The 19,188-nt window shown below is 44.0% G+C and overlaps 1 protein-coding gene across 2 annotated transcripts in view; it reads left to right on the top strand.

The window, feature by feature from the left end:
• Positions 1 to 713: 713 nt before the first annotated feature.
• LOC147883288 (uncharacterized) overlaps positions 714 to 19,188 on the top strand; it is a 49,461-nt gene continuing 30,986 nt past the window's right edge. The window contains exons 1-3 of one of the 2 annotated variants that reach the window (XM_087399771.1): positions 714 to 1,022; positions 1,258 to 1,404; positions 1,560 to 1,785. In XM_087399771.1, the coding sequence (XP_087255897.1) occupies positions 1,570 to 1,785 (216 nt within the window). In that variant the 5' untranslated portion in view covers positions 714 to 1,022; positions 1,258 to 1,404; positions 1,560 to 1,569. Of the gene's footprint in view, positions 1,023 to 1,257; positions 1,405 to 1,525; positions 1,786 to 19,188 lie in introns of both variants that reach the window. The other variant, XM_087399770.1, reaches the window with a different exon arrangement.

Raw genomic sequence — 19,188 nt, 5'->3', positions numbered from 1 at the left:
GGCTCCAACACGGTCCTATCTAAGACTGGGCTACAATGAGGTCAAGGTGAGAAGTTGCAATTGGGTAGCATCTAGAGCAATATTCTTATGACCTGTGCAAGGGGCAACAATAGTAGACTCAGGTACAACTCTGGCCACATTCTAAAAAGAAACATGAGTATTACTAGTCGCAACCAGAATGGGAATGTCAGTAGCCCTGATTCCAGTTTGCCCGCTCAGATGACATGGCAGAGCCCTAGCGACTTCCAGACACTCAGACACGCGTGGTGCGCCATCCGCGAAACATGGTGATGGGCGACAAATCCGCATAGCCCACACCACAAAAATTAGCTCCCGTTGCCAATAAAAGCCATACTTACCCCATCAAAAAGTTAAATTTTACAGCCTAACCCCCTCCTGACGGCCCTTGACAGTCGAAAAAAGGCCTTGGTCACTCTTTCCAAGTCAGGAAGCCGTCGGAAAAGGCAATTCGCGGCCTACCGGCCACTTGTCGCCTTCCTGAGGGCTCCCTCACCAAGGCTCTTTCCCTGCCGGTCGCTCGCCGCCTTCCCCTCCCTGGAAAGGGCGACCCAAGCCCTTTCCCTCCAACCAAAACACCTACTTACCGAAAATATTTAATGTGTGTGTGTGTGTACTATGAAAGTAAATCAATTTTTTTTCCAGCGTGATGTACAAAAGAAACATGCATAGCCGATAGATTTATTTTTTAGATGCTGCATTTTCAGCACAAAAGGCTTTGAGTGTTGGCAAACCTCCATAGAAATCGTTAGTCTCTGAAAGAGGAGGACTCTATTCGGATTCAACAAATCGTCTTTCACAAACATGATATTTTGTTTTGAACAATTTGTTCCTCCCAGTGGAGCGCAATCTCGTCGACGGAGCCATTGATGTAGTCCAGCAACTGCTGCGATGAACAACGGGAATTATTGTCACCATCTATGAGACACACCAATGAGGGCTAAGAAACCGCACCTTCTGTGGAAGAAACTGATTCGTCTGTCATCGTGGAGTTGGACCTAGAGGTTTGTGTGATTTCTTTGCATGTTCTTCTGTGGTGTGCTAGACTTTCGAAGCTGTGGGCTTACCGCATCCTTAGGTTGTCTATGATGTGCTTCGATTTGAGGTTTGGTATTTTGGTGGCAATGCTAAAAGATGAGATTTGGAATTCAATCTGTATGTATTTTGATTCTGCTGTTTTTGTTGACGACGAGCATCTACAGCTACTTTTATTTACGTACTTATTTTGAATTGGTTCAGATGGAATACACGACTATCCAGTCACTAAAGAAAGCCTACAAATGAGCATAGCCAGGCTTCAAACGATGAAGCGGCAGTGCAAAAGGTGGCTTTCTGTCGACAAGGCAGCAACATTATCTGGCGGGACCTTCCATTCTCAGGGCACCGGTATTTTCGATATTTGGAACTCAATCTGCATTTATTTTGATGAGCATCTACAGGCGCTTTGTCTACTCATTTAAATTGAATAGGCTCAGGTGAACTGATTTTGTCAGTACATGACATGTAGTTACTAAAGCAAACCTACAAATGAGCACAGCCAGGCTTCAAACGATGAAGCGGGAGTGCAAAAGGTGGCTTTCATTTGACAAGGACAAGGAAGCGAGATTATGTGGCGGGACCTTTCATTCTCAGGGCACCATTGTCACCTCTTGCACCTCAACTCTTATATTTGTATTAAGGCCACTGCCCAGATCTCCTTTTTCAAAAGTCTGGGAATCTCCGTGGATGCACGCTACTGCGGCTCGACAGCTTGCCTTCTCATCTCAGGTATCATCATCAATCTTTTCTTTGGTTTCTTAGACATAGCTTGTTAGGATCATTTCCTCTTTGAGGTTTTGCAGATTCAATTTCTAATGAACCAGTGGGAGACCACAAGGTTGACAGCCCTAAGTACAAGTAGTGTCCTGACACTGCATAGCAAGTACTCACATGGACTCCTACTGCAAAGTAGACATTGCTGTTCTTCCCATGGTATGCATTTTTGTCCCTTAAGTGCCAGCTGGCTGTCTCACATCTGAAGTGGTTGTGTGCCTGTTCAGATTGAAGCCACCGCTCTCTTTTTCCGCCTTGGTACCAGTTCAACCAAGCATGGCTGAGTTTGGAGCCTTTCTTCATCAAAGAAACTAGCCTGGTTATTTGCTGCATATAAAACCTGTATTTTTTGTTGTGGGTCTAACTCACAATGTCTCCACTTACGCAATAGGAATGCTTTGATAGTGTTTCTGTCAAAAGGCGTCTCTAGGATCCGTGCCTCTCAGCTCAAAAACCAGGGATTGGCGTCATGCCATCAATCTTATTTGTGGAACCTTACATTTACCGTTGACTGCTCCTTGAAGCTGGCTTCCCAAGCATGGCAAAGAAGCCTGCCTGTTGGCACACTTGGATTTATCTGATTGCCCATCCATCCAATGAAGTTCTAGAGATAGACTCCCAATCTCAAGAGGGGTTTTCTGGACCTGTAGGAAACTAGTCAAGAACCATGTCTAAATCTTTTCCACCTCTTCTACATATTTAATGAGATGCTGCATCTCAAATTTTAATATCATATAATGACAATGCGTGACAATTGTGTGAAACAGATGTTCATTCAACTCCCAACACCACATATCAGCTGATCTACTCGTGTTTTGGAAACGATTGGTGCCAATTTACCCGGTATTATCTTCGGGTGGCTGAAACCCTCAAGTGTGAGAGTTGTTTTCTAATGACTCTTGTCGTGCAAAAGAATTATCAAGGTTCCACATCCAACCAAGTAAAATGTCTGGCTTGTGGTCTTCATTATGCTTTGTTATTTAGACGTATTTGTCTCCCAATATAATCTCTTGGTCTCGTCTATGATGTTGGTGATGTTCATGACTCCCAAGATGATGTCAATGATGTGGGAGATTGTCCTCTTCCTTTGGTTCGTCTTGCAACAACTTCTCAACGACTCTCAATCCAACTGTACTGAATGGTCTTATCCTTGGTTTCTGCTTCTGATCCTTGGTTGAATCTGCTCTTTGGGCTTGTTTTTCCTTGTACTTATTTCGAATTTACTTCTCCCAAGCATTTACAAGAGCTGTCCCCATCATAGATAATTTGTTTTAAATATCAGTTTTGAATGAGTCAAACAGCTGAAATAAATCCTCTGGACCTTCGTCCTTATCGGCATCTTTCTTTTGGCTATTCTTGGGTGGCATCTCCTCCTCAAGTTCTAGTTCACAAGATTCACCTTGTCCACATATCTCACGAACTTGTTCTCTTTGGCAACTTTCTTCTTTAGAATACGAGGTGTCTTTGTGGCAACCTTGAAACATTAGGAGTCTTTGTGGCATCCTTGGCACTTCTGACTCCTTGTGTTCATCATGGCAAGGTTTAGGGGAACAATGACTCCCACACAATGAGATGATCACAAACATTGGCAAACCTAGGCCAACCTAGGGCTATGTTTCTAAGCCCAATCAAGAAAAAAATTTCAGAGAAAGATGGGTTTGATTGTTGGAATTATTGCCATAATTCATGGCAGTGACCAATGTATAGTCAGTAAGTGAAATAGGGACACTTTTCCCTCATTAGAGGTTTCCCCTCCTAACCACAGTTAGGATCCCCACACGGTTAGTGGATAGGTTTAGGTTTTGTCACTTAGACAAAACCTTCACCTCTTGTATGTTTTCCATTATCTTTATCTATTCTACGTTTGCAGCTCCGTCTTGCATCCTTCATTTGGTATCAGAGCCTGCCTCTGCTTTCGGACCTAGAGCTCATCAATAAGCTTGCCTCTCTGCTCCCGGACCTAGAGCCCATCGCCTACTCCACATGGGAATCCATAACTCAGCCTCGACCTGCTCGTCTGTACAACAGTATGGAGCCTTGACCTGCTCGTCTGTACAATAGTATGGACAGCCGTACTGTTCGCCATTCGAACACTGCCATTGCGCATTTTGTCTGCATAGGTCTCGTTCTAGTCGTTCGTGCAGGTCCCGTTCTGCTCGTCTTTATTGACGCCGTATGGCCTTGCGATCCCGTCCGTGCACATGCCATTCTGTATGTTGTCCCGCCATTCCGTACACTTGTACGTCGTACAGTTTTATTCCGTACATGCAGATTCTCCGTACAACGGCTGCTGCGCCAGGGTTGCATGTGTGATGTTACCTGCCTGTAGCTGTTTGTACAGCTCTTTCTGTTGCAGGTCTCTTTGCAGGTGCATTTGGAATTTTGGGTGTGCTCGTTTGCACACATTTGTAGTTAGATTTGGGGTTTTTGCAGGCAAATTGCAATTTTGGCAGCATTTGGGGCTTTTAGTCAATTTGCCCTCTTCTGGTTGCAATTACCCCCAAGAAATTGGGGCTTTTGTGATTGGGCGGCAATTTCTCAGTGTTCGAGGTAATTGGACACTTTGCAGGCAATTTTGTACTCAGATTGAGTCACATTGCAGTGTTTTTTTGGGGCACATTTTGGGCATTTGCAGGTTATTTGGGTGCATTTTGAGCCATTCTCCTATATTTTGGACTTTTTGCAAGTGTTTCACAGGCACATTTGGCAGAGATTCAATTGAGTTTATGCTTTTGAGCTGTTGCATTATTAGCCATTGATTGGCTGTTTTTTGAGCAGTGGGAAGTTTGCATCAATATCCTGGAAGGGATTTGTGTTGTGCACCTTAATTTGCAATGCTAACTCTCGTAAAAGACAGCAGAGACACTCTCATTTGCTCTCCCTCTCTCCCTCTCTCAACAGAGACACTAGGGCCCAGGACAACATGTTGGGCTGGACCCCCCTGAAGGTATTTTATTACTTGAAGAGAATCTGTTACAAAAGTTCAGCGTAGAGCTGTCTGGTACCACTTTCAAAACGTGACAAATCCTCTTATTACAAGAGCTTCAAGCTCATTTCAAATTGGCAACATGCCACTTGTCTAAAATCTAGACTAAGTCCTATTACATGCCACTAAGGGCCACTCTGGAGTCTTCAAAGCACTTGGTCACACGAACCGCCTCCTAGATGCTTGTCAGGCTCCCGTAGCGCTTAGAAAAAATAACTCTTCCTAGTACCTGCAACAATTAATTAAAGCGCACCACCATGGCACCCATTAATTGTTAGCGCTTTGCATGCAAATAACACACTGTGGACTAATTCTAGTCACGGTGGGCGTCCCCACTGAACACATGTGCACACCTAAACAAATATAAATATATATATTTATTCTCTGGTTGACCGGAGTCAACACTCTTGATTATAATTAAGGAGCTTTGACCAAGGGTCGAGGCGCCTTAATTATAGCCAAGTCTCTCCAACCGAAGTTGGCACATCTTGGTTAACCGGGGTTAACCCTCTTGGCGCATGCCAAGTCTTGTTGACCGAAGTCAATACTCTCTGACCGTAGTCAGCTTTGTAGTTCTCTGGTTAACCGCAGTTAACCCTCTTGGTAATAAACTAAGTCTCCTTGACCGAAGTCAGGTTTACTTGACTAGAGTCAAGTATCTTTGACTATAGTCAATCCCTTGACCATTAAAAGAACTCTTTGACCATAATTAACACATATAAAACACTTTAATTATGATCAAATAAATGGTCAACTGTACTTTGACTTAGGATATTTACATTGTGGTGACATCCCCTCGGCTTCTATTCAGTTGACCTCAACTGAAAAGCTTCCTTGTAAACATCCAAAAGCTGTGGATGGTCGGATAACATGTCTTCGTCCATCCACTTGGCATCTAATGCCGTATAATTTTTGAATTTTACAAGATACTTGTAAAACTCCTTACCCTGAGGGCCTTTGCGCACAGTATGGTACACAATCTGCTCTGGTTGAAGGACCTCCTCCAGCTCATCCACTTCTGGTGGATCCTCTGATACTGGTTCTGTAGGCTCTGGTCCCTGGAATTTCTTTAGAAGACTCACATGGAATGCATTGTGAATCCTCCAATGCTCTGGCAATGCTAATCTGTATGCAACCTCATTTATTCTTTTGGTAACCCTGAAAGGGCCATAGTATCTGGGAGATAACTTTGCATACACTTTCTGTTTGCCTTTAAACTTGCGGAGCCTAGCTTTTTCAAACTTCAAAAGTACCCAATCCCCTTCCTTGAGATCTAACTGTCTTCTATGCTTATCTGCAGCTCTTTTATGTTTCTCTTGAGACCTTTCAATTGCTGTCCGGACTTGGCTGTAAGCTGTCTGGAGGTCTCTCACAAACTGATCAGCTGCAAATATTTCATCTTTGGTCCTCAATATAGGTGGCAAAATCACTTTCCCATATATGACCTCAAAAGGGGCTTTCCCTGTAGAGCTATGTACTGTATTATTGTAAGCAAACTCTACCAACGGTAGGTACTTTTCCCAGTCTGAACTTTGGTCACCCACGTAGCATTTCAGCATATCCAAAACTGTAGAATTTGCTACTTCACTTTGACCATCTGTCTGGGGATGGAAAGAAGAAGAAAAATTCAAATTCGTCCCCATGTTATCAAATAAAGCTCTCCAGAATAGACTGGTCATTCTGGGATCTCGATCACTAACAATGGACTTAGGCATACCATGATGTTTAAAAATCTGTACCATGAAAAGCTTAGCCATATGATCTGCCTTTATGGTTTTGCGAACTGGAATGAAATGAGCTTGCTTGCTGAATCTATCAATGATAGTCCAAATCCCATCATTCCCTGACTTTGATCTTGGCAAATCAAAAATAAAGTCCATTGTAATACTTTCCCTTGGTGCCTGAGGCACGGGAAGAGGCATAAGTAGGCTAGGTGTCTTCCGTCTATCATACTTCACTTTCTGACACGTAAGGCATTCAGTAACAAACTGATGTATATCTTTCCGCATCCTTGGCCAAAAGAAATACCTCTCTAGTGCTAGAGTTGTTGCTATAATTCCTCTGTGTCCAGCATAGGGAGGTGCATGGCATTCCTCCAAAATCTTTTTCCTCATCTCGTGGGTGATGCATAGGCAATCATCTTTCATTAGATACCCATCTTTCAGGGAATAGTGACTGGTGGATTGCCCCTCTTGCATTTGCTGTAAAATTTCACCAAAATCTGAATCACGAGAATATTGCTCCCTCATGCCTTCCAGGTCCTGATGATAAGCAATAGTCACATTATTGACCTGGGGTCTTCGGGACAAGGCATCTGCCACTCTGTTCCGAATTCCTGGGGTATGGACAATCTGAAAATGATACATTGACAACATGTTTGCCCATTTCATATGCTTCTCGGAAAGCTTGGTCTGAGCCAAAAAGTACCTCAGACTTTGGTGATCTGTCTTAACAGTAAAATCTGCACCCAAAAGATAGTGCTTCCATGTATGGATGGCATGAATTACAGCCAATAACTCTTTCTCATAGATTCCTAGATATCTCTCTGCATCCCGAAGTCTCCTGCTTTCATAGGCCACTACATGACCATTCTGATGCAATGCAGCCCCAACACATTCGCCACAAGCATCGCAATCAACATCAAAAGATTGATAAAGATCCGGGACTACAAGAATAGGCTCTGTAGTCAACTTCTCCTTGAGTGTATTGAATGCTTTCTTCTGTGATATTCCCCATGTGAAGGCTGTATTTTTCTTAGTAAGGTCATGTAAGGGAGCTGCGATATCAGCAAAATGCGTGATAAACCTTATGTAGTAAGAACACAAGCCTAGGAAACTTCGAACTTCATGCATAGTTTTCAGCTCTGGCCATTCCTGAATGGCACGGATCTTTGCTGGATCCATTTGTATCCCATTCTTGGATATTATATGCCCCAGATAATGGATTTCTTCCAAGAAGAATTCACTTTTCTTGCTGTTTGCGTAGAGCTGATGATTTCTCAGCTCTTGAAACACTATAGCAAGATGTTCCCTGTGCTCTTCTTCTGTCCTAGAAAAGACTAAGATATCATCAAAGAAAGTACCCGTGAAATGCCTGTACTTTCGAAAGATGCGATCCATCATTCTATTGAATGTGGCTGGAGCATTTGTCAACCCAAAAGGCATCACTAAGTATTCATACAACCTGAATGTAGTGCGGAATGCTGTCTTGTGCACATCCTGAGGCTGTATCCTCACTTGGTGATAGCCACTCTTTAAGTCTATCCTGCTGAAAACTGAAGCTCCATTTAACTGATCCAGCACATCATCAATGCGTGGAATAGGGAATCTATTCTTGATGGTCATTTTGTTCAGTGCGCGATAATCGACGCACATACGGAATGAACCATCTTTCTTCTGTACTAGCAGTACAGGGGAACAAAAAGGAGACGAGCTGGGCTGAATCAACCCTTTGGACAGCAAGTCCTGTACCTGAGCCATAATCTCCTCTCTCTGAGTCGCACTGACTCTATAAGGTGGTCTGTTTGGTGGCTCACTACCAGGCATTAACTCTATCTGATGATCTTCTGGTCTCTCTGGGGGCAACTCCCCTAGCAAAGCATCAGAAAAGCAATCTTTAAAGTTTACAAGAAACTGAAACTTATCTTTGTTTGCATCATTCATTTCAGCATGCATATCATTCTCTTTTTCTTTTACAAAAACCATGTACGCAGAAATTGCAGACTTTATTGCTTTACCACATGTAACATGAGATACAATGGGGATAGTGTCCCCTTTATTCCTGGCAACTAAACGCTGATTTTTCCCCCTATGCACAAACTCCAGCACTCTTTCAGGAAGAGTCAACTTCACTGCCTTGCGATGAAACCAAGGCATTCCCAAGATTACATCATGATGTTTCAGTGGAGAAATGAAGAAGTCTTCCTGATCCACATAACTCTGAACATGAAGACGGAGCTTCCCTATCAAGGGAGTGACTGGCACAGGATTCCCATAGAACATCTGATCGGCATCCAAAGCCCTGCCCAACTCCTCCGTCTTTATTCCCAGCCTCAGGGCTAGATCCTCTGATATGAAATTATCAGTAGCCCCTGGATCAAATAAAATTAGCGCTTGCTGGTCTCTGACTTTGCCTCATGATAGCAGCAATTCTCGTTCTTCTGGGTTTGAAACATGACCGAGTATGTCAGGAATCCCCCCCGCCATTGGCTTTTGCGGTCCTCGTGGCTTCTCTGCCTCTTTTCCCTTCAAAGTTGAAGGCTTTTCTGGGCACTGGGCAGCCACATGCCCCTCTTTGCCGCACCTGAAGCATTTCCCATCTCTACGGAATTCAGCTATCTGTTCAGGGGTGAATAGAGATTTGCCTTTATAAGCCTTTGAAAACTGAGTACCCCTCGGCTTCTGAGGCTGAAACCCTTTCTTTTCAACCTTGGGGTACTCTTTCTTTTCTGATTTTGAAAAATCAGTTTTCTTTCTTTCGGCACGTCCTGCATGCAAGGATAGTACCGTAGATGGATCTTGTAACGGCACAAGACTAGCTACTGAAGCTGAATGCATAAGGTCTTGAATGTTCTTTGCCCCCAAAGCATTCACTACTGCCTGAATTTTTGGAGTGAGACCAGCTCTGTACTTTCTCATTTGGGTCCCTTTGGAGATCTTTTTGAAAGGTGCAACCTGTAAATAAGCATCCCAAAACTTTTGGTTGTACACATCCACTGTATCTCGTGCATCCATATGCAAACTGTCCCAATCTTGAAGAACATGGTCTCTAAACTGTTTAGGCATAAACTGCTGGTAGAAGGCTTTCTTGAAGTCCTTCCACTTCCTTGGGGCTGACCCATCTGTGGTCTGTGCACTCCACCATGCACTAGCTGTTGCTGTCAAGTGCAAACTGACCATTCTTAACTTGGAGGATTCTGAAAACTTTTCTATGCTGAATGCAGCATCAAACTGCCTGATGAACTGCAATGCTTTGTCTGTATGACCATACTGTCCATTGTAGGTCATAAACTTGACAGATTTACCTCCCTCTTTAAATTCCTTGGTCTCTCTGGAAGACTTTCTCTTCCTAGACTTCTTGTGTTTCCTTCTTTTCCTGGATGGTTTATCTGATAAGGAAGAAGAAGATACAGAAGTCGAACTCGAGGTAGACGGTGATGGACTAGGAGATCGGTGATGATGCCTCGATCTCTTCCTGCTATGAGACCGTCCCCTATGAGATCTCTCTTTTTCTGGCTGTACACGAGAGTGTGCCTCTGGCATTGGCACGTCATATACTGCATTAGGCATAGCTTCTGCTTGAAACAAATGCCGAGCCCTTGGATCCTTTCTGAGATTTTCCATCTCTTGTATACGAGCACGTACCATCTGTTCAAATTCTTGTTGAGTTTGCTGCACACTTCTCTGTCTTGGATGTACATCCCTATCTTGTGAATCCCATTAAATAGGTGATTGATCCATATTCTGAGATCTGCAAATTTTTTTTTTTTTTTTTTTTTCACACCGTGTAGGTAACTGATGCACAACTACCTTTGCTTTTCCGACAGAAAAATTACCTCAACAAGAGGTGTCTTGCATTCACAACTTGTGCCAGTAATTGGGCTATCAATTCAAAGCATAAACCCACAAAATTGCTAAAGCATCAACAATTGTATTGCCCCTTTTTTGGCTATTGCAAATGACTTCAAAATGCATCTGTTTTTTCCCTCTTTTCTCTGCTCAAAGGCATGCATATTCTTTTTCTGCAAATCTTTGATTTCTCTGCTTTTCTCTGCTTTTTTGCTGCTTTTCTGACAGTAAAAGTCTGACAGACAGGTGAAATCTGCTAGCAGAAACAGTGTTTGCAATTGTCCTTTTTTTTGAAAGAACAGTAACCAGATGGAGTAACTGGCTAGTTACTCTAACTAGATTGATTGGTTCTGGTCTGGACTGGTTGCACCAACCAAACTGGTCTGGTTAGGCCAGATTAACTGGACCAATGTTGAACTAACTGGGTACTGGTTCAACTAACCAGAGTTGACTAGCTGTAGTTAACTTAACCAGGGTTTCATTAACCATAGGTCAACCAACCAAGATTTACTGTACCAGGGTTAACTTAACCACTGGCCTGCCAGGTTGACTGCCACGTGTCAGTGCCACGTCATCTAGTGCACGTGTGGACGCCACGTCAGCTGGACCTGTTGGCTGCCACGTCAGTTATCTGTCAGGCTTGCCATGTCAGTGCCACATGTCCTGCGCCACGTCAGCTCTGCAAACCTGCCCAAACCTTGGCAAGAATTTCCGTCGAGACCATCACGCCTTAGAGACCAACGTGCGTCGCGGGCTTTTGCATCTCTGGAGAGTCGCTTGTCTTCCGTCAGCCAGCCTTCTGGAGAGTCGCTTATCTTCCGTCAGCCAGCCTTCTGGAGAGTCGCTTGTCTTCCGTCAGCCAGTGAACCCATGCGTGAAGGCGTCGCTATGCAAGGCGTCATGGCTACACATGAAGCGTGACAAAATTTGCCCCAATTAATTTGCATTCACATCTCTGGTATTGGATGCACATACGCCATCAGCAATACCAGGACTTGCGCTATCCCACCCGAGGCGTCATGCAATCGTCTGCTCAAAGCTCTCTCCATGGAATGACACAAACCCACGCTCCTGACTCCTCGCTTAGCTTAGTAACTGCAGGACCCCATGAACTTTCGCGCCTGGCCACCGTCCTGCGTATAGTCTTCGTCGGTGCATCCAATGGTAGATGGTCACCAGTCGTTTTGAAAAACTAGTGCTTGAGAACCATAACTCGTAGTCCACTGTTTGGGCGGAATTTGCAACAGCCAAAATAGAGCATCGAAAGGTCCAATGATCTTCTGATCACCCAACCACACACCCTCAAGCCTTTCTTGGATCGTCACCACCTGAGAAGATGGCAAATCCCAAGCTCTGATACCAATGCAATGCTAACTCTCGTAAAAGACAACAGAGACACTCTCATTTGCTCTCCCTCTCTCCCTCTCTCAACAGAGACACTAGGGCCCAGGACAACATGTCGGGCTGGACCCCCCCGAAGGTATTTTATTACTTGAAGAGAATCTGTTACAAAAGTTCAGCGTAGAGCTGTCTGGTACCACTTTCAAAACGTGAAAAATCCTCTTATTACAAGAGCTTCAAGCTCATTTCAAATTGGCAACATGCCACTTGTCTAAAATCTAGACTAAGTCCTATTACATGCCACTAAGGGCCACTCTGGAGTCTTCAAAGCACTTGGTCACACGAACCGCCTCCTAGATGCTTGTCAGGCTCCCGTAGCGCTTAGGAAAAATAACTCTTCCTAGTACCTGCAACAATTAATTAAAGCGCACCACCATGGCACCCATTAATTGTTAGCGCTTTGCATGCAAATAACACACTGTGGACTAATTCTAGTCACGGTGGGCGTCCCCACTGAACACGAGCACACCTAAACAAATATAAATATATATATTTATTCTCTGGTTGACCGGAGTCAACACTCTTGATTATAATTAAGGAGCTTCAACCAAGGGTCGAGGCGCCTTAATTATAGCCAAGTCTCTCCAACCGAAGTTGGCACATCTTGGTTAACCGGGGTTAACCCTCTTGGCGCATGCCAAGTCTTGTTGACCGAAGTCAACACTCTCTGACTGTAGTCAACTCTGTAGTTCTCTGGTTAACCGCAGTTAATCCTCTTGGTAATAAACCAAGTCTCCTTGACCGAAGTCAGGCTTACTTGACTAGAGTCAATCCCTTGACCATTAAAAGAACTCTTTGACCATGATTAATACATATAAAACACTTTAATTATGATCAAATAAATGGTCAACTGTACTTTGACTTAGGATATTTACATTGTGGTGACATAATTCCTAGGAAGGGAATTTTTGTTGGTATTTGTTGCATTTTCTTTGGCAGTTATGGCTCAGAACAATCCCAATGAAGTGTTTGGAGTCCTCACACAGGACGATAAGTTGGATGGTATCAACTATTCCTTATGGAGTTTTATGGTTCGCAATATCTTAGTTGGCAAACACTTGTGGGATTAGGTCAATGGGGATGAGACACGGCCAGAGAATGTGGTTGCACCTGCCACTCCTCCTCAACAAGGTGGAGGAAGGGGTAGAGGACAAGCTCAGGGTGTAGGACAAGTGCTAGGTGTAGCAGCTGCTGCAGTGGTGGCTCCCATAGAGGAACATAAAAGGTGGGATTCACGTGATGCACTAGCACTTTCAGCTATCTCCCTTTCTGTCAAAAGAGTTGACTCATACTCATATGGATGAGGGTGACTCTATGTCTGAGCACTTACTAAACTTCAGGATTTGAGAGAGCAATTGTTGAATATTGATGAGATCATTCTAGATTCAGAGATGGTCACCACCACTTTGAATTCTCTCCCAAGTCTTATCTTGGTTTTCACACCTCATTGAACTTGTCTTTTAGGGGGGGTGGCAACCCTCTCACCTTTCATGAGTTGATAGGGCTTTTGTTGTAGGAAGAACAAAACAGGAAGAACATGGCTTCACAGGTTGGTGAGCGTGCCATGCTTTGGAAATTCAAATCCAAAGGAGGGGCAGCATAAGCAGCATGCAAATCAGCCTTCACATCAGCATAAAGCTGATTCTGGACAGCCTTCTCACAAGGCTAAGAATGATGGAGAGAAGCCCAAGAGAAAGGGTGTTTGCCATTATTGCAAGAAGCCGGGTCACTACATAGGAGAATGCAAGAAAAGAATTGCCCTGGAAAAGAAAAAGGATTCAAGTATGGCTGTCACAGATTCAGCTCCTCATGCACATGATAGTGGTAATGCTTCAGCCAACTTAGTGGAAGAAGTGTATGTCTTTTTGATTTGCAGTCTTGGTTTTCAGGTGGTTGCTCCAGATATTACAGCCACATTTGAGGATGACTTTTATGCTTTTCTGACTTGCAGTTATGATCCTTCTAAGGATTCATGTGCTTTCAATGTCAATGAGACATTGAATAATTGGTACTGTGATAGTGGTGCCACCAAACATATCACTTCAAGGAAGTGTTTGTTTGATTCTTTGCATCCATCACCTGCTGGAAAAAGGGTGTCTTGTGCAAATGATTCTTCTTATTCAGTTCGTGGTATTAGTGAGATTGTACTTAACAGCCACAGATGGCACAAATTTCAGAATTCATGATGTGCTTTATGTACCTGGAATCAAGAAGAATTTGCTTTCAGTGTCCTCCCTCAATAAAAGAGGATTTAAGGTTGTCTTTGAAGATGACAAGTGTGCAGTCCGAGATAGGGAAGATGATTATGCCTTGAGACTATTTGGCACGCTGTTTCGTGGTCTTTTTCAGCTTGATTTTTTTGAGAAAAGACCAGATGATGCACTTGCAGTTCTTTCTCCCACTGTTGCTATGCAAAATGCGGAGTTATGGCATGCTATATATGGGCATATGAGTTATGGCAGCTTGATGACACTTCAAAAGCATTCTATGGTTGATGCTTTACCTCCTTTGGAGTCACCTCCCCCTCATGCTTGTGAAGAGTGCATACTTGGTAAGATGCAGAGGTTTCCCTTCAAGAAGGATGGTGCAGTACGAGCTGTTCGGAAATTACAGCTCATCTGTGGTCCCATGAGGACTCCTGCATTGGGTGGTTATCTTTGTTATGTCACATTTATTGATGACTACTCAAACTACACTTGGGTCTATGGTTTAAAGAAAAAATAAAAATAAATCAGATGTGTTTAAGCATTTTTGACACTTTGTGGCAAAGGTTGCGAATGAAACAGGCCTCACGATTCAGATTCTACACACAGATAGAGGGGGGGGAGTATATGTCTCATGAATTTGAGGCTTATTTGAAAGAGAGAGGCATCACACATCAACTTACAGTGAGGCTTACCTCTCAGCAAAATGGCAAAGCTGAGTGGAAGAATAGAACTCTTATGGAGATGGATAGATGCATGCTCACAAGCAAAAAGTTGCCTCAAAGGTTTTAACTTGAGGGTCTCATGTGTGCCAACTATGTTTTGAATTGGGCTCCCACTAACGCTTTGAAAATAAAGACTCCTTATGAAGTTTGGCATGGGAGAAAGCCTTCAGCGGAACGTTTTTCGTGTCTTTGGATGTATTGCATATGCCCATGTGCTTGTAGAGTTTTGACATAAGCTGTTAGACAAGGCAATTAAATGCATATAGTGCAGATAGCAAAGGTTACCGTCTCTACAATCCTGCTTCACGCAAGATTTTTGTTAGCAGAGATGTAATCTTTTCAGAAAATTTAGCACATACACAAGCTGAATTTAATGTGCTAGCTTCTTTTACATCAGATGATGTTTTGGAGGGGTTAATACCCATTGCTTTGGGTTCCGCATGTGACATCCCACCTGAAAATCAGAATTTGCAGCAAGCTCCGCATGTTCCACATGCCCGATTCAGCCACCGGCTGATTTAGTTCCTCCACAGGTAGTGGAAGATGCTGTTAGGCAAGAGATTACAGAAATACATGCAGCCAAATCTGTTCCCAATTGGCTGCTCCAAACTATCAGGGAGAGTAATCTTGATGCTCCTATGCCTGGCAGAACTCGTAGTGCGGCAAGGCACGAAGGGGGGGCTCTTTCTATTGAATCAGCTTATGCAGGTACTCTTCTTGATGAGGAAGAGCCTGATACCTTTGAAGAAGCTAAGGACAATGTGCATAGGATGATTGCCATGCAAGATGAGTTGCAGTCCATTGAGAAAAAACAGACCTGGAATCTTGTGGATTTGCCACCAGGAAAGAATGCCATAGGTACCAAATGGGTTTTCAAAGTAAAAAGAATGTCAGATGGGTCCATTGACATGTATAAGGCATAGTTGGTTGCAAAAGGCTATGCTCAGAAGAAGGGCATTGATTATGAGGAGACATTTGCTCCTACTTTCAAGATGACCACTATGAGATCAGTTATTGCTATGGCTGCAGAGATGTTTACCTTAATTACCACTTGCAAAATTTAAATTCCAATCAATTGAACAAGATAAACAGTAATAAGTCAATCTTCATACAAGGGAGGGAGGGAGGGAGAGAGAGAGAGAGAGAGAGAGAGAGAGAGAGAGAGAGAGAGATGTATTAACGTCCGTGGAAGACCTCACGGGCCTATGGGACAAGGTACAAAGTACACCAAGAGGATGATCTCATACAAGCCTCAGTGGGCTGGAGCAAAGGGCACACTAAGGCCCTTGTTGGTAGCTAAGACTGAAAAACTGAAAAATTGATAAGCTGATAGGCTGATAACCTGATAGCCTGATAACTCTACAGAGCTCAATAGCTCGAGTGAAATCAGATATATAACCTGGAGCCTAGCAACTAGCAACTATATGAGATCTGTAACATGCTGAGATCTGAGACTCAGGCTCAGAAGTCAAGGCCCGGCACCATGGTAGCTCGCTTGTGAGCGGTGAAAATGTCTCGGATCTGCGTCTGTCGGGCTATGTCATGCTGTGGTGGCGGAGGGGGATGTGGTCTCCTCGATCTTTGAACCCGTTGGGCTATGTTAGAGTGACCCCTTGCCTTGGGCAGTCTCCTCTGAGGAAAGCTGTGATAAGATGGACCTCAATAGAGTGTGCTTTGGTCACTCTCCGTGCTGTAGGTGGGTCTCTGCATCCCTCTCACAGTAATCCAGGCCGCCCACATGTCAGCTATTTTCTCCACCTCCATCCCGATGCATCCTAGGGCTGACTCAAATGCATAGAAGTTTGTGACGTGACGCTGTGCTCTGTCAGCCTCTTTGTCTTGTGACATGATCGCCTCCTGTTGCTCTCTGATCTGTTGTAGTAGGGTTTCCCTGTGTCGGCGCATCTCAAGTAAATATAGCCCAATGCAAACCTGATTTTGGACGTGGATCAATCGTGAAAGTGGACTAAAGCCGTTCCCCTCCTGGTAGAGGCAATGGTATCGTCCCTTGATCTCATAATAGGCTGGGCAGACACATAGGAAGTGCTCTTCTGTCTCAGTCACTCCTAGTGTGCAAAGCATACATAGCCGCTACTCCTTGGGTATGCCTACTGCTCTCCCTGTCTCAATTCTCAAGTGATGATATGAAACATGGATCTGTCCAATGGCAATCCTCAGTGCATGCGAGAATCCTATGTCCTCTCGAAACTGGGGTCTGATGATGAATCCCTCCTCCGATACTCTCAGGAAGTGGTCGCGGTAGAACTGGAACTTGATGGGGAGCTCTTGGTCTCCCCCCCAAGTCCAAGACATATGGAGCTGAAGTAGATTTAGTCATATGATACGGTTGATCTCTTCTCGCATGATCGATTCAGGGGGTGTGTCCATGCTGCACTGAAAAGGGGGGAGCCTGTCCATCTGGATACCGTGCCTGGTAAACTATGTGGATATCCGTGCATACCATGTGTTTGCTCCACTCTCTGCTAGTCGTCTGGATGACTCCAAGGCCAGCCTCGGTAATCTCCGTCGAGGCAAGTCCCAGACTCTGTGGATGGAAGTCACTGTTTGAAAGATGGCATCAATCTGTAGGGGAGTCATGGCAAACTCTGCCGGTACTATCTCATGTGGACCTAAGGGCTTTTTCCAAATCATCCTGGACCCCATAGTCACCTGTGGCCGCTCAAATTTTCTCCACTTGGTCTTCGGTAAGTTACATCCCCAGAAGGGTGCCGCATACATGGCCGTTGGTCGCAATAGTGTGTTGAAGAAGAAGAAGAAGAAGAAGAATATATTATCGTCCTCTGAAGACCAAAAATCGGCCTATGGGACCTGAAAACAATACAAAACCTTACATACATAAAGACTCCTCCCTCGAAGGGGAGGGTAATAAGAGAAACTACCTTTATGTCTAGGTGAGTTTTTGTTCTTGAAAAGCTTAGATACGAATGTTCCTAAAGCTGAGGGTGACGCCTTATGTAGGAGTGAGAGTGAGAGTGAGAGAGAGAGAGAGAGAGAGAGAGAGAGAGAGAGAGAGAGAGAGATGACATGATTGTATTAAAGGCCTCTTGAGACCCTACAGGATCCGTGGGACTGGCGACCACTATTAAACTAATAGTGGTCCCTTACATCCATTGAAAGGAAATCTCTACAACACTTTCTATGTCATGCTTGGCTATTTTGTGTACTAGCCCGAGGACTTTGTTGCGGTGCTCCAGGAACTTTTTGTAGGTAGCTTCCAATTTGTTGGCTGGCTGTTCCAGTAGAGTTTTCAGACTATCCCTGCTTTCATTATACATTTCTCTGATCTGTGCATATGCATATGCTCGGCATTTCAGAAGCACATGTTGCTCATCTGCTGCCTCCCTTGTAATTTTTTCCTCTCTTGGGATCCCCTCGGGTTGTGCATCTTTGCCCTTTTCCACCTCTAGGTCATGCGAGCTGGCTCTTATTTTGCAGATATCTGCTCGAAGATATTTCTGCATTTCATATCTATCCATTGGGTTAAACACTGAGATATCTGCTCGAAGATATTTCTGCATTTCTTATCTATCCATCAGGTTAATGTCTTGCTTGTAGAATTGCATTTTAAACATTGAGATATCTGCTTAAAGATATTTCTGCATTTCATATCTATCCATTGGGTTAATCTCTTGCTTGTAGAATTGAAGTTTGTGTCCTGTGTCTAGCCATATTTTCTGTAGCATTTTTTGCATTACTAGTTCTTTGATTTCACTTGACTCTTCTGGTATATCTCCTCCCTTTATGCGCCAAATCCTTATCCATTCCTCCATGGTCATATGATTTCATAGGATGCCAAGGTTGGACGCAAGGGGATCAGGTCTGGCAACTCCCACCAATATGAAATCTGCCAGATCATATGATTGTAACATAGACTCCATCATGACCCGCAAAACTCCGTAATTGAGTCCATCCAACTGATGGTCAATTGGGAACGTGGGCAAAACTGGATTTTCGTGCATGCACACCTACTTGGTAGATGTCGTGGACGGTGCCTGACGAACAGAACTGGTGACGACGCTGAACTGGACGACGTGGGTGGAACCAGACACACGACCTCCTCGCCATGGTCGCGCCGCTGCCTGCGCTTGCGCCTTTCTCCACTCAACGCTAGGATAGGACATTAGGTTAGATTAAAGTTTGCTTGGTTGGGTTAGTTAGGGTTAGGTTAGTTAGCTTGGGTTAGATTTAGTTAGTTTGGATTAGGTTAGGTCAAGCTAACTAGGGTTAAGTAAAGTAGTGACTATCTTTTAGTGATCCATAATGATGTCTTTTTAAATCCCTGCATTTCTGGAGCTTCATAACCTTCGTGGTCCCATGTCTCTAAAATTATGAGTATATCAGTTTTTAAAATTTCCTCTCCTAGTGCAATGACCTTATCCAAGGTCCATCCTCCCATGTTCCAGACCTTGATCCTGAGGGTCTCGAGTTGCTATTTGTCTTTCTTTCCTCCTCTT

This window comes from Dipteris shenzhenensis, chromosome 28 (assembly GCF_047967505.1).
Source record: "Dipteris shenzhenensis isolate YYH24624 ecotype China chromosome 28, Dip_SZ_1.0, whole genome shotgun sequence".
NCBI lineage: Eukaryota > Viridiplantae > Streptophyta > Polypodiopsida > Gleicheniales > Dipteridaceae > Dipteris > Dipteris shenzhenensis.
The sequence above is the reverse complement of the archived record's forward strand: the minus strand, read 5'-3'. Positions and strand labels throughout refer to the sequence as shown.